The sequence below is a fragment of the Trichechus manatus genome, unplaced genomic scaffold, assembly GCF_000243295.1.
Source record: "Trichechus manatus latirostris isolate Lorelei unplaced genomic scaffold, TriManLat1.0 scaffold00256, whole genome shotgun sequence".
NCBI lineage: Eukaryota > Metazoa > Chordata > Mammalia > Sirenia > Trichechidae > Trichechus > Trichechus manatus.
The window spans coordinates 76307-88495 of NW_004444192.1; the positions used below are offsets into that span (position 1 = coordinate 76307).

Genomic DNA, 12189 nt, shown 5'->3' on the forward strand with positions numbered 1-12189 from the left:
CTTGTACACTGAAAACTGTCAAACATTACTAAAAGAAATTAAAGAAGAGCTAAATAAATGAAAAGACATTGCTTGTTCATGAGTTGGAAGACTTAATACTGTTAAGATGTCGGTATTACCCAAGGCAATCTAATAGATTCAGTGCATTCCCCACCAAAATACCAACAGCCTTCTTTGCAAAAATGGAAAAGCCAATCCTCAAATTTGTATTTCAAAACAAATATACTGTAAAGCTACAGTAATCATATGTTTCTGGTACTGGTATAAAATGGAATTCAGAGTCCAGAAATACACATCTATCATCAATTAATTTTTGACAATGGGGAAAGAAGAGTCTCTTCAATAAATGGTGCTGGGGCAGCTGGATTTCCAATGCAAAAGAAAGAAGCTGGATTCATAACTCACACCATCTGTGAAAATTAATCCAAAATTGATAAAGCACTTAAGTGTGAAATTGAAAAGTATAAAACTCTTAGATATTACTTAAACAGAGGTAATGCTTCAGGACCTACTTTTTAACAATGGATTCTTAGATATGACACCAAAAGCATGAGCAGCCAGACAAAATAGATAAATTGGACTACATCAAAATTAAAACCTTTTGTGCATCAAAGGAGTTTTTCAACAAAATGAAGAGACAACCTACAGACTGGGAGAAAATTTTTGAGAACCGTATATCTAATAAGAGTTTAATATCCAAAATATATAAAGAACTCCTACAACTGAAAAACAAAAAGATGAACAACCCAATCAAAAAATGCACAAAGAACCTGAATAGACATTTAGCAAAAGAGGATATACAAATGGCCACAAGCACATAAAAAGATGCTCAGTGTCATTAGTCACTGGGGAGATGCAAATCAAAACCACAATGATAATACCACTTCCAAAACCAGTTACTATCTACTCAATTCTGACTCATGGCAACCCCATGTGTATAGGAGCAGAACTGTGCTGCATAGGGTCTTCAGTGGCTGAGTTTTGGGAAATAAAGAGCCAGTCCTTTCTTCCAAGACGCCTCTGGGTGGATTTGAACCTGCAGCCTTTTGGTTAGCAGTCGAACCTGTTAACTGTTTTCACCACCCAGGGGCTTCACCGTAGTTAAATGGCTATGATCAAAAAAACAGAAAATAACAGGTGTTGACAAGGATGTAGAGAAATTGGATCCCTTGTCCATTGCTGATGGGTTTGCAGAATGTTGTGTAAAACAGTTTGGCGGTTCCTTAAAAGGTTAAACATAGAATTACCATATGACTCAGCAATCCCAATCCTAGGTATATAACCAAAAGAATTGAAAGCAGGAATGCAAACAGAAACTTGGACACCAGTGTTCATTGTAGCACTTTTCACAGTAGCCCAAAGGTACAAACAAGTGCCCATCAACAGATGAATGGATAAACAAAATGTGTTATACGATGGAATATTACTCAGCCATAAAGAGAAATGAAGTCCTAATACGTGCAACAACATAGATGAACCTTAATATGCTGAGTGAAATAAGTCAGTCACAAAAGGGATAAATATTGCATGATCCCACTTACATGAAACAGGCAACTATATAGAGACCAAAGTTTATTAATGGTTACCAGGGGTTGAGGGGGAGTCATTGTTCAGGGGGGCACTGAGGTTCTGTTAACAGTGGTGGAATAATTTGGAAAAAGATAGTGGTGGTGGTTGCACAACATGATGAATGTAATTGATATTGCTGAATTATACGCATAAAAATTGATTTGGCCAATGATTTGTTGCATATATTTTTACCACAACAAAAAAGTGCTAGACTTTATTAGATCTATTAGATAACTGAATAAGGAAGACCAAAAAAGAGTCGATGCCTTTGAATTATAGTGTTGGGAAGAATATTGAATATGCTTAGGACTGCCAGAAGAATGAACAAATCTGTCTTGGAAGAAGTACAGCCAGAATGCTCCTTAGAAGCAAGGATGGCGAGACTTCATCTCACGTACTTTGGACATGTTATCAGGAGGAATCGGTCTCTGGAGAAGGACATCATGCTTGGTAAAGTGGAGGGTCAGCAAAGAAGAGATAGACCCTCAACGAGATGGACTGACTCAGTGGCTGCAACAGTGGACTCAAACATAGCAACAGTTGTGAGGATGGTGCAGGACCAGGCAGTGTCTTGTTCTTTTGTTGATGGTGTCGCTATGAGTCGGAACTGACTCGACGGCACCTGAGAACAACAGCAACATGCATTGTTTAGTAGTATGTTACTTAATTCCCAAATATTTGGGGCATTGAAGTCTATTAAGACTTATTTTATGGTCCAACATACGGTTTTTCTTGGTTAATGTTCCATGTACACTTTAATAAGTATCTGTATTCTACAGTTGTTGGGTGTAGTAGTCAATAAATGAGAAGCTGGTTGATTTTTATGTAAATGAGTTTAACTTTATTTTGAGATAATTATAGAGTAACATGTAGTTGTAAGAAAGAGACTAATTTGCTCTGTAAACTTTTACCTAAACACAATAGAAAAAAATGAGAAAGAAAGAATACAGAGAAATCTCCACATACCCTTTACTGAGTTTCCCCCACTGGAAACATCTTGGAAAACTGTAGTACATTATTACGGCCAGGATATTGGCAGAGATACAGTCTACCAGCCTTGCTTAGATTTCACCAGTTTAACATGTACTCATTTATGTGTGTGCATGTGAGCAGACATGCACATGTATGTGTTTATGCAGTTTTATCGCATGTATAGATTCATGTGACTATCACCACAGTGAAAACAGAACTGTTGCACCACCGGGATCCTTTTTATAGCCACAGGCAGCTCTCTTTCTCCATCCCTCCCTAATCTCTGGCAACCGCTAATCTGTCTCCATCTTTATAACTTTGTTATTTCAAGGATCTTATATAAATGGAATCTCTGAGATTGACTTTTTTCCCCTCACGTAATTCCCTTGAGACGCATCAGAGTTGCAGTTTGTTCCTTTTTATCGCTAAGTAGTATTCCGCAGCATGAATTTGCCGCAGTTTATTTAACCATTCGTGTTGTTTTCAGTTTTTGTTTATTATTAATAAAGCTAGTATGAACATTCATGTACAGATTTTTGTGTAGATATAATTTTTCTTTTTCTTTTTTTTTGAAATAAATGCCCAGTAGTACAATTGCTCGGTTATATGGGACATATATGTTTACTTTGTAAGGAACTGCCATATTATTTTCCAGAGTGGCAATAACAATTTTTCATGCCCACCAGCAGTGTGTAAGTGATTCAGTTTCTACATGTTTGCCAGCATTTGGTATTATCACTATGTTTTGCTTTAGCCATTCTGATAGGTGTATATTGATATCTCATTGTGGTTTTAGTTATGCATTTCCTTCATGACTAATGATGTTGAACATCTTCATGTGCTTATTTGACATCTGTATGTCCTCTTCAGTGAAATGTCTGTTCATGTCTTTTGCCGTCAATGATTATTTGTAATGGCCTATATCATGTTTATTTTTGTTTTAGTAAACTGTTTCATGTTCGACCTGTAACCCAAGGGGATGTGTACAGAGCTGAAACTGAAGAAATTCCTAAAATATTCCAGGTAAAAATCTGATATTATAGTTTTTAAAGATCTTTTACCTAAGTACTAAGCACATTTTGTTAAGTAAATGTAAAATATACCAGGCTTTTATATATTTGAAACTTGTAGGTATAGATTAAGATCTTTTTGTATCTTTTTCCTTCTACCACTTCTGAATATAGATATTATATGCAAATGAAGGTGAATGTAGAAAAGAAGTAGAGATGGAACCAGTACAACAAGCTGAAAAAGCCAATTTTCAAAATCACAAAGGTCATGAGTTCATCCCAACACTCTACCACTTCCCAGCCAACTGTGAGGCCTGTGCCAAACCTCTCTGGCATGTTTTCAAGCCACCCCCTGCCCTGGAATGTCGAAGATGCCATGTAAAGTGCCACAGAGACCATTTAGATAAGAAAGAGGACTTGATTTCTCCCTGTAAAGGTAAGGCATGTTAAAGAATTATTTTTACAACTTTCACAAATCAGCTTTAAATTCCAGTGAAATAAATTCTTCAAGTGTAGCATTTGCTGTACCAAGGTGCAAAGAGGTTATAAAAAGTAGTATTTTGATACTGTTATTTTTGAGCGCCGTTGAGTCAATTCTGAGTCCTTAAGTTTTCTTGGCTGTAATCTTTTACGGAAGCAGATTGCCAGGTCTTTCTCCCAAAGCCACTGGGTGGATTCGAACCACCAACCTTTCGGTTAGCAGCTGAGCACTTAACCATTGTATCACCAGGGCTCTTTATTTTGACCTTGGTGGAACAAAAAGCACCTGTCATTCCACCGAAAAAACCCAAACTCGTTGCTGTCGAGTGGATTCCGACTCATCGTGACCCTATAGGACAGAGTAGAACTGCCGCATACAGTTTCCGAGGAGCGCCTGGTGGATTTGAACTGCTGACCTTTTGGTTAGCAGCTATAGCGCTTAACTGCTATGCCACCAGGGTTTCCTATCGTTCCACAGCTACAGATTTAGCTTTGAACATAATGTATTTAAGAATGTCACCTCTTTGTAAACTCATGCCACTAAGAAGTCATTCTATATCACAAGAGTTAATAGGTGAGTTCCACTGTATTCCCCCCTTGAATTTTTACCTCCCGTTTCATTTCTTTTTGTCTGGACCAGCATGCTGTGTCATAGACAAAATGTCTTCTAGCCTAGCAGAGATGGCTTGAGGGAAATAATTCAGGGCATTGCCATTTTAAGATAAGAAAATTGTATTCTGTGACTACATTCACTTGCTTCACTTCTGCATTGATTTTATATTTCTGATTTTACTTCATTTTGCTTATTAGTTTATGACTAATGTTTCTTTTAAAATTTTCAGCCTTAATTACATTGGGGAGAGAGGGATATTGTCCAAGCTTATTTAAGAATAGTATATCTTTTAAATAAACCTTAAAAACTTGAAAAATTACCTTTTAATAATCTTTTTCTTTTAATATTATGTGGCTTCAATTGTGCTTTTCTTTTTTTTAATCTTAATATATAGTAAGTTATGATGTAACATCAGCAAGAGATATGCTGCTGTTAGCATGTTCTCAGGATGAACAAAAGAAATGGGTAACTCATTTAGTAAAGAAGATCCCTAAGAATCCACCGTCCAGTTTTGTTCGCGCATCCCCTCGAACACTTTCTACAAGATCTGCTGCAAATCAGTCTTTCAGAAAAGTGGTAAAAAATACATCTGGAAAAACTAGGTAAGGATTAAAATATTAATATTTTTAACCATGTGAAAGTTATTGGATAACATTCATTAAAAGCAGAAATCTAATTTTTCTTTTCACCATATAGAGCACCATTTGTAGTTAGGTCTCCTATCTGACTTGAAATGACTCTATAAACTAGTTAATTGATTCCTGTTAAAAATTTAATATTTATAAATGTGCTTCTTGTTTTAGCTTCCTGTCAAATTGTATTGTCATAGGTTGGTATACATAGCACATGTTTAGGGCCTAATGTTTTAACCAACATGTGGTTTATATCTTTTTAAATGTAAATAGATTCATATAAAACCAGACCATTTGTTCTACTTTATAACCTTACTTACTTTACAGCCTGATTCGTGTTTCTCCTCCAAAATTGACCATCTGCTTAAGTTGCTTATCTCCATAGAGTATACTAAAACTGAACAGTATTTCAGTCAGAGGACATTTCCTAAAGTCTTTCAGCCATCCATCCTGAATAGATATTATCCAATAGTTTTACAAAAAAATTCTAGTTATTTCTGCCTTATGGTTGGTTTATGTTGTTTGAAGTTTTACACATTTTTCTCCAAGATTTTTAAAAAGCATATTAAATCTATTTATAATATATGCTGCTACCTGACCTTATTTTTTTCAGATTTTTCTACCTTTGGAATGAGTTAAGAATCTCCGTGAAATACTCTATATAGCATCTGCCTTTTTCCTAATTATAGTTCATGTCCTTTATACTTCTTCCCCCCTCCCTTCATTATTAACTTTCTGAAACTTCAACACAATCTCAATTTTGTATATTGAGAAAAGTTGCTTATCACTTTAATCCATACCTGTTCACTCTTTTCACCTCTGTATCTACTTAGAAACTGAAAAAAATGTTACTGTTGACGTTTAGCTTTATAGTTTAGCAAAACTTAAAATGCTTTTATAAAAAATACTTAAGTGAAGAGATTTTGACATCTTATTTGACTTGCTAAAGAGTTTAATCTTTTCCCTCTCGTCTTCCCTTTCAACTTTTCAAAATAAGGCATTTTTCTTCTAAATTTTATGAAGTATTAAGGTTAACCAACAGCAATAAAAATTACTGTGGCTTCCATGAACAACTGCCTGCTTTGCCATAAGACCAGAAGAACTGGATGGTGCCCAGCTACCATTACTGAACATTTTGTTCAAAGATTCTGTGGAAGAATCCTGATCAAAAGGGAAAAGATGCAGAACAGAATTTCAGATCCTCATGGAATCCAGACTTGCTGGAGCCATGGAAACTGGATGAACCCCTGAAACTGTTGCCCACAGATAATCTTCAAACCTTAAACCAGAAATATCCCCTGAAGTCCTCTTAAAACAAACAATAGTTCAGTTTAACTAGTAAAAAACGTCTGTCTTGAGCATTATGCTCTTTTAAGAACTATCTATATGGGATCATATTGACAACAGTGACTTGAAAGATTAGGTAGGACCCTTATGGGGCAGTGAGTTTATATTAATGGGGGAGGAACAATTCAGAAAAGGAGGATGAGAATGGTTGCACAACTTGAAGAATGTAATCAGTGCCACTGAATTGTACATGTAGAAATTGTTGAATTGGTGTATGTTTTGCTGTGTATATTCTCTACAACAATAACAAAATTAATATATTTTTAAAGATTATTATGAACTGGAAGGAGAAGGGGCATATTCCCATTCCATGTTAAGGAATTACAGATAGCCTCAACTTACATATTCGAGTTATGACAAACCACGCTTATGACACTTTTTTTGGTACATGTTACTGTTTATAATATGTACTACATACTATGCTGCAGCATGTAATTTGCTGATATCATCATTTCCATAAGTTTATATGTAATGTTTCCAGTCCCCAAAGACAAATAGAGATTAGATTTATAAATATACTGATAATAATAAAAGGCAATAATAATGAAAACTAAAAAAAAAAAAAAAAAATGAGGTATTCGACTCATGTCAGAAACAACTTATAGCAGAGTCATCGGAACGGAACCCCATTGTAAGTCAGAGACTACCCATACATGGTTAAAATATCGTCACACTAGTTGCCATTGGTAGACTAGAATGGCATTTGTTTGTAAGCTAACTTCATAGTTTCTGGACCTGATCTTATAGATTTTTCATTAGCTTCTTTTAATGATTGTTTGCCAAGTTCTTCCCATAAGTAAGATTATTTAAATTTACCTATATTCACTTTTAAATGACTTTTCAGAGAGGGAAGAAATCAAAATCATGCTTACCAAAAATTAAAGTCCCAGAAAGATGTTCACTCTAGTGTTACTAGTAATGCAAAAACATCAGGAGCAATCTTAATATCCAATAATTGAGAAAAAGTGAAGTAAATTATGATATTCTCACTTTATAGAATATTATGCAGCCATTATAAGTTATATTTATGAAGATTTAAGTTACAACATGGAAAAAATGTTTCAGATCTGTAGGATAAAAGCTAGATCTAAAATTATTTAGACTAGATTTATAACTATTTAAAAATACATTGAAAACTGTGTATTTTCTTTTTCCATGTTTTCCAAATTTAGGGTAATTAGTTAATTATTATATATAAAGATAATATTTATTTACCTTCAGTTTTTATTTCTTGTAATTTTTAAACTGGGTGTATTTCTTACATTTTGCTTTTCTCCCTTTTTTCCCCCCAGCAGTTAACCATGTGTCCTTTGACTTGTGGAATCTCCTGGCATGCTACCTGATAAACCAGCTTCTTTAATCATGCAGAGCAGACAGGCTGTTCCTTTGACACAAATATCACAGGCTTCAGGGTGAAGATTGCTGTTCTTCTGTCCTTGCTTTGGCACAAAAGCACACTGAGGGTTTTTTTTATTGCGGGTTTGCCTACAGGTAGATTAGATTAATTATTACTATTTAATGCAAGTACAATTGGGGGAAAAGCTTAGCTAGATATATATATTTTTTAAAGGTGCTGCCTTTTTTGAATTTCTAAGAAAATGCCTGTCAATCATGATAGAACACATTTTTCCTCATATGAGTGAGTGGAAGAGACTTAACTTTCAAGTGGAATGGGCATCACTATCAGGATCAGCTCATGGAAGGAGTAAAGAAAATATCTCAAAATGAGACAAACTGAAGTTTTTTTTTTTCCTTGTTGTTGATGTTTTTTAAATGACTTTAAGTTTTTGTGCTCTTGCAAGACTATACAAACTATTTTTAAAAAGCAGAGGCATCACTTGAAGTTCAGTGCCCTCACTGTAGAATTTAAAAGCCTTATTGTTGATTGCCCGTGGTGGACTTGATGGAGAAATTAAATATTTTATTTACATTATGCTTTACAAAATACTGTATATGTTTCAGCAAGTTTGTAGATTGGGAAATGGGAGAAGGCAAAAAAAAAAAAATTACATTTAATCTATGCATTTTTGCCAAGCCATATTGAGTTATTTTACTACTAGAGACATTAGAAACTAACTGTACAAAAGAACCAAGTTTAAAAGCATTTTGTGGGGTACATCATTTCTATAAGTGTTTAATGTATTTCTTTGTGGTTTTAAGTGATAAAGACATTAAGTTAACAAACATATAAAAAAAAATGTATGCACTGTTTGAAATGTAAATTATTCTTAGAACACTTTCAATGGGAGTTGCATTGCCCTTTTAGTGCCTTAATTTGAGAGACTTGTTTTACTGCCATGACTAAGTATAGAAATTTCAGAAAACATATTTTCAAAAAAATTATGTCTCAGTGGGTTTTTCATTGATGATTGGTTTAATTTAAAATATTTAGAGGTTTGTTGGACTTTCATAAACTGAGTACAATCTTTGCATCAAACTACCTGCTACAACAATGAATGACTTTATAAAACTGCAAAAAATGTAGAAGGTTGCACCAATATAAAAGAAAATTATGGCAATACATCTGTGATGTTTTCCAGTTAAAATAGGAATTATCAGATAAATACTGTTAAACTCTTGTCTAGTAACAAGAGTTGATTCATATGGGCAGTATGATTTATTGTTTATTTTTTTAACCAAATACCTCCTCAGTAATTTATAATGGCTTTGCAGTAATGTGTATCAAATAAGAAGCACTGGAAAACTGATTCGTCTCTAGGACGATTTGCATGTTTCAAGTGGTATTGAAAGCCGCACTGATGGATATGTAATAATAAACATATCTGTTATTAATATACTAATGACTCTGTGCTCATTTAATGAGAAATAAAAGTAATTTATGGATGGATACCTTTAATAATGGCTGCTATGGTGTTTTCGCATGACTGAAATGAATAGAAAGCATGCTCCAAATTAGTCTCTGATTGTATACAAATGTTTATTAGATTTCATAACTAGATTTTTAAAAGATAAAGCCTGGTTTAGGCTCTAAAGGAAGGGTGGCTATAGTTCAAATGAAAAGTTGGCTTACGTCTCTTGGGACACAGTACTACATGTGTCTCTTGCGTTTCTGCACATCTTGTGAGCAGAGGCTTTGATAGCCTTTGATCCAGACTATCATTTCAAGGGTGTTTGTATAGTGAACAGCCTGGGAAGATACCGTGTCTCCCTCAAGAGGAAGGCAGATTTGTTTATTGTCCAGTTTAATAAAGATAACAAGTCTCTCCGGGGCAAAAGTTGGGCAGGTTTGCTTGAGCTGATGGTAAAAGATTCAGGTTCCCTAAACTTGGGGTTTCTCAGCTGTGATGCAGACCCACTGTGTGCTCAGCACCAACTTGAGTTGCTCTGTATAACCTCTGTAGGACTTCAGGGTCAGGGGAAACTGACACGAACATGAAGCTCATGCTGCTTGCTGTGCTGTTAGTAATAAAGTCATTTGGCTCTGATGCAGGAGTCTCATCTATTCTACCAGACCAGCATCCATGAAACTGGCAAGCTAACTTGCAGCTTGCAAATAGGGTAAAATATCAGCCCCTTCACAGTTCTTGACAATGTCCTTACTGTCTTCTTAGAACCATCACCATTACCTAACGTATTAACATACAGTTGCAGAGAACACAGTTCTAATTAAGCAACCAAAGTTTTCTTTTTTAAACAAAATATTAATCTGAGAAGACAGGGCTTTGAGGAATGACTCCCAGTGGCATCCTGCAGCACCAGGTCAGTTAAGAGAGCTGCTTCCTCTTCTAAGATGAGAAAACCACTCAGTCCCAAAGCACACCAGCATAGGGAGGATCAGGAGAATGATAACGAAGCCACGCTACTGCTGCTGGCTTTCTACAGTACTTTGCCGTGCCTCCTGCAATCCACACCAGATTAGATGCTTTGTACACTTGCCACTTAAGAACCTTGTTTCTGGACACTGGGATCTCCCCCAACACTGCCTCAGAAAAAAACACTTTCAAATAAATAAATAAAAAAGAAAAACCACTTACATGACCCTGCTTGTTGACATTAGCACAGCTGCAGTCTCCACCCTGCTTCTGCCATCTGTGAGTCTGTCTGCTTGGCCAAAACAAAGGTATCCAGAACTCTGCTGCAAGGGAGTCTGGGAACTGTTAACTTGTAGCTTTCTAACACTTTATTATAGGAACACACACCAAGAGTGAATAGAGGTCCAGTGCCAATCCAGCTGTCTTTGTTTCCCAGGAACAAAGGACTGCCATAACAAAGTACTGCAAAGTGAGTGGCTTTAAAGAAATATATTTTCTGAGTCCTCAAGGCTAGAAGTTGGATTCAAGGTGTCAGCAGGGCTATGCTCTTTGTTGGCTCTAAAGGAAGATTCTAGTCTTTCAGCTTCTGGTAGGCCCGGGTGTTTCTTGGCTTCCTTGGATGGAGATGGATCCTCATATGGTGTCTTCCCCTGTGTGTGATTCCCTATCTGTTCTCTCTTTTTGTAAGACACCACTCAGAAAGGGTAAGGATTACGATCCACCCTACTCTGGTAAGACTTAACTGCTAATTTCCCCAAACATGGTCACATCCACAGGTGCAGGGATTAGGACTTCAACATATCTTCTGTGGAGAAGGAGGGAAGGGGGGCAATTCAGTCCATAACACTCTGCCATCTAGCCCCTCAAATTTATGTTCTTTCCACATGCAAAATACATTCACCCCACCCCAACATCTCAAAGTCTTAACCCATTCCAGCATCAACTCTAAATCCAAGATCTCATTATCTAAACCAGGTATGGGTGAGACTCTGGGTATGGTCCATCCTGGGGCAAAATTCCTCTCCATCTGTGGACCTGTGAAACCTAGGATACAAGTTATCTGCTTCCAAAGTATAATGGTGGAACAGGCATAAGGTAGACATTCCCATTCAAAATGGGAGAAATTGGAAGGATAGAAAGGGTCACAGGTACCAAAGCAAGTCCAAAGCTCAGCAGGGTAAATTTCATTAGATTTCAAGGCTTGAAAATAGTCCTCTGTTGTCCAGGTCCATCTGTGTGGTAGTCTGACCCTCCAGACGCTGGGCGACTTTGGGTGGTAGCCCTATTCTCCTATCTTAACTGGGGCAGTGGCTCCCCTCTTTTTGGCAGGATAGTAAACATTTTAAATATGTATGCCTTTTTATATATGTGGAATTTCACTTCTGTGGATTGATCCCATGGAAATGTTCAAATTAAGTACCAAGATATATGCCAAAAGAAGCTTGCTGCAGTGTAAGGGTACATTACTGAGATAGTGCTTAGAGGTTCAAACCCACCAGCTGGGAGCAGGAGAAAGATGTGACAGTCAACTTCTGTAAAGATTATGGACTTGGAAATCCAAGGGGGCAGTTCTACTCTGCCCTATAAGGTTGCTATGAGTCAGAGTTGGCTCAGTGGCAGTGGGTTTTTTGGTTTGAGTATCTCCTTAGCATCACATTTGTGTTTCAGGGCCCCCTTAAGCACAACCCTAACCCCAGGTCTTTTCTGAGTGGTCTCTATCCCTAAAGAGGAATTCAGTTGGATGGTACTAAAGGGCAAAGCAAAGGAGGTTGGTGCCCTAAATTAAAGGAAGT

General features: G+C 36.4%; 1 protein-coding gene across 2 annotated transcripts in view; it reads left to right on the forward strand.

The window, feature by feature from the left end:
- The window catches only part of LOC101343223 (rho-associated protein kinase 1), a 66453-nt gene extending 57035 nt beyond the window's left edge, over positions 1 to 9418 (forward strand). The window contains exons 19-22 of one of the 2 annotated variants that reach the window (XM_023724698.1): positions 3486 to 3564; positions 3726 to 3987; positions 5039 to 5246; positions 7916 to 9418. In XM_023724698.1, coding sequence (XP_023580466.1) covers positions 3486 to 3564; positions 3726 to 3987; positions 5039 to 5246; positions 7916 to 7922 — 556 coding nt within the window. In that variant the 3' untranslated portion in view covers positions 7923 to 9418. The remainder of the gene's footprint in view (positions 1 to 3485; positions 3565 to 3725; positions 3988 to 5038; positions 5247 to 7915) is intronic. The other variant, XM_023724699.1, reaches the window with a different exon arrangement.
- The last annotated feature ends 2771 nt before the right edge of the window (positions 9419 to 12189 follow it).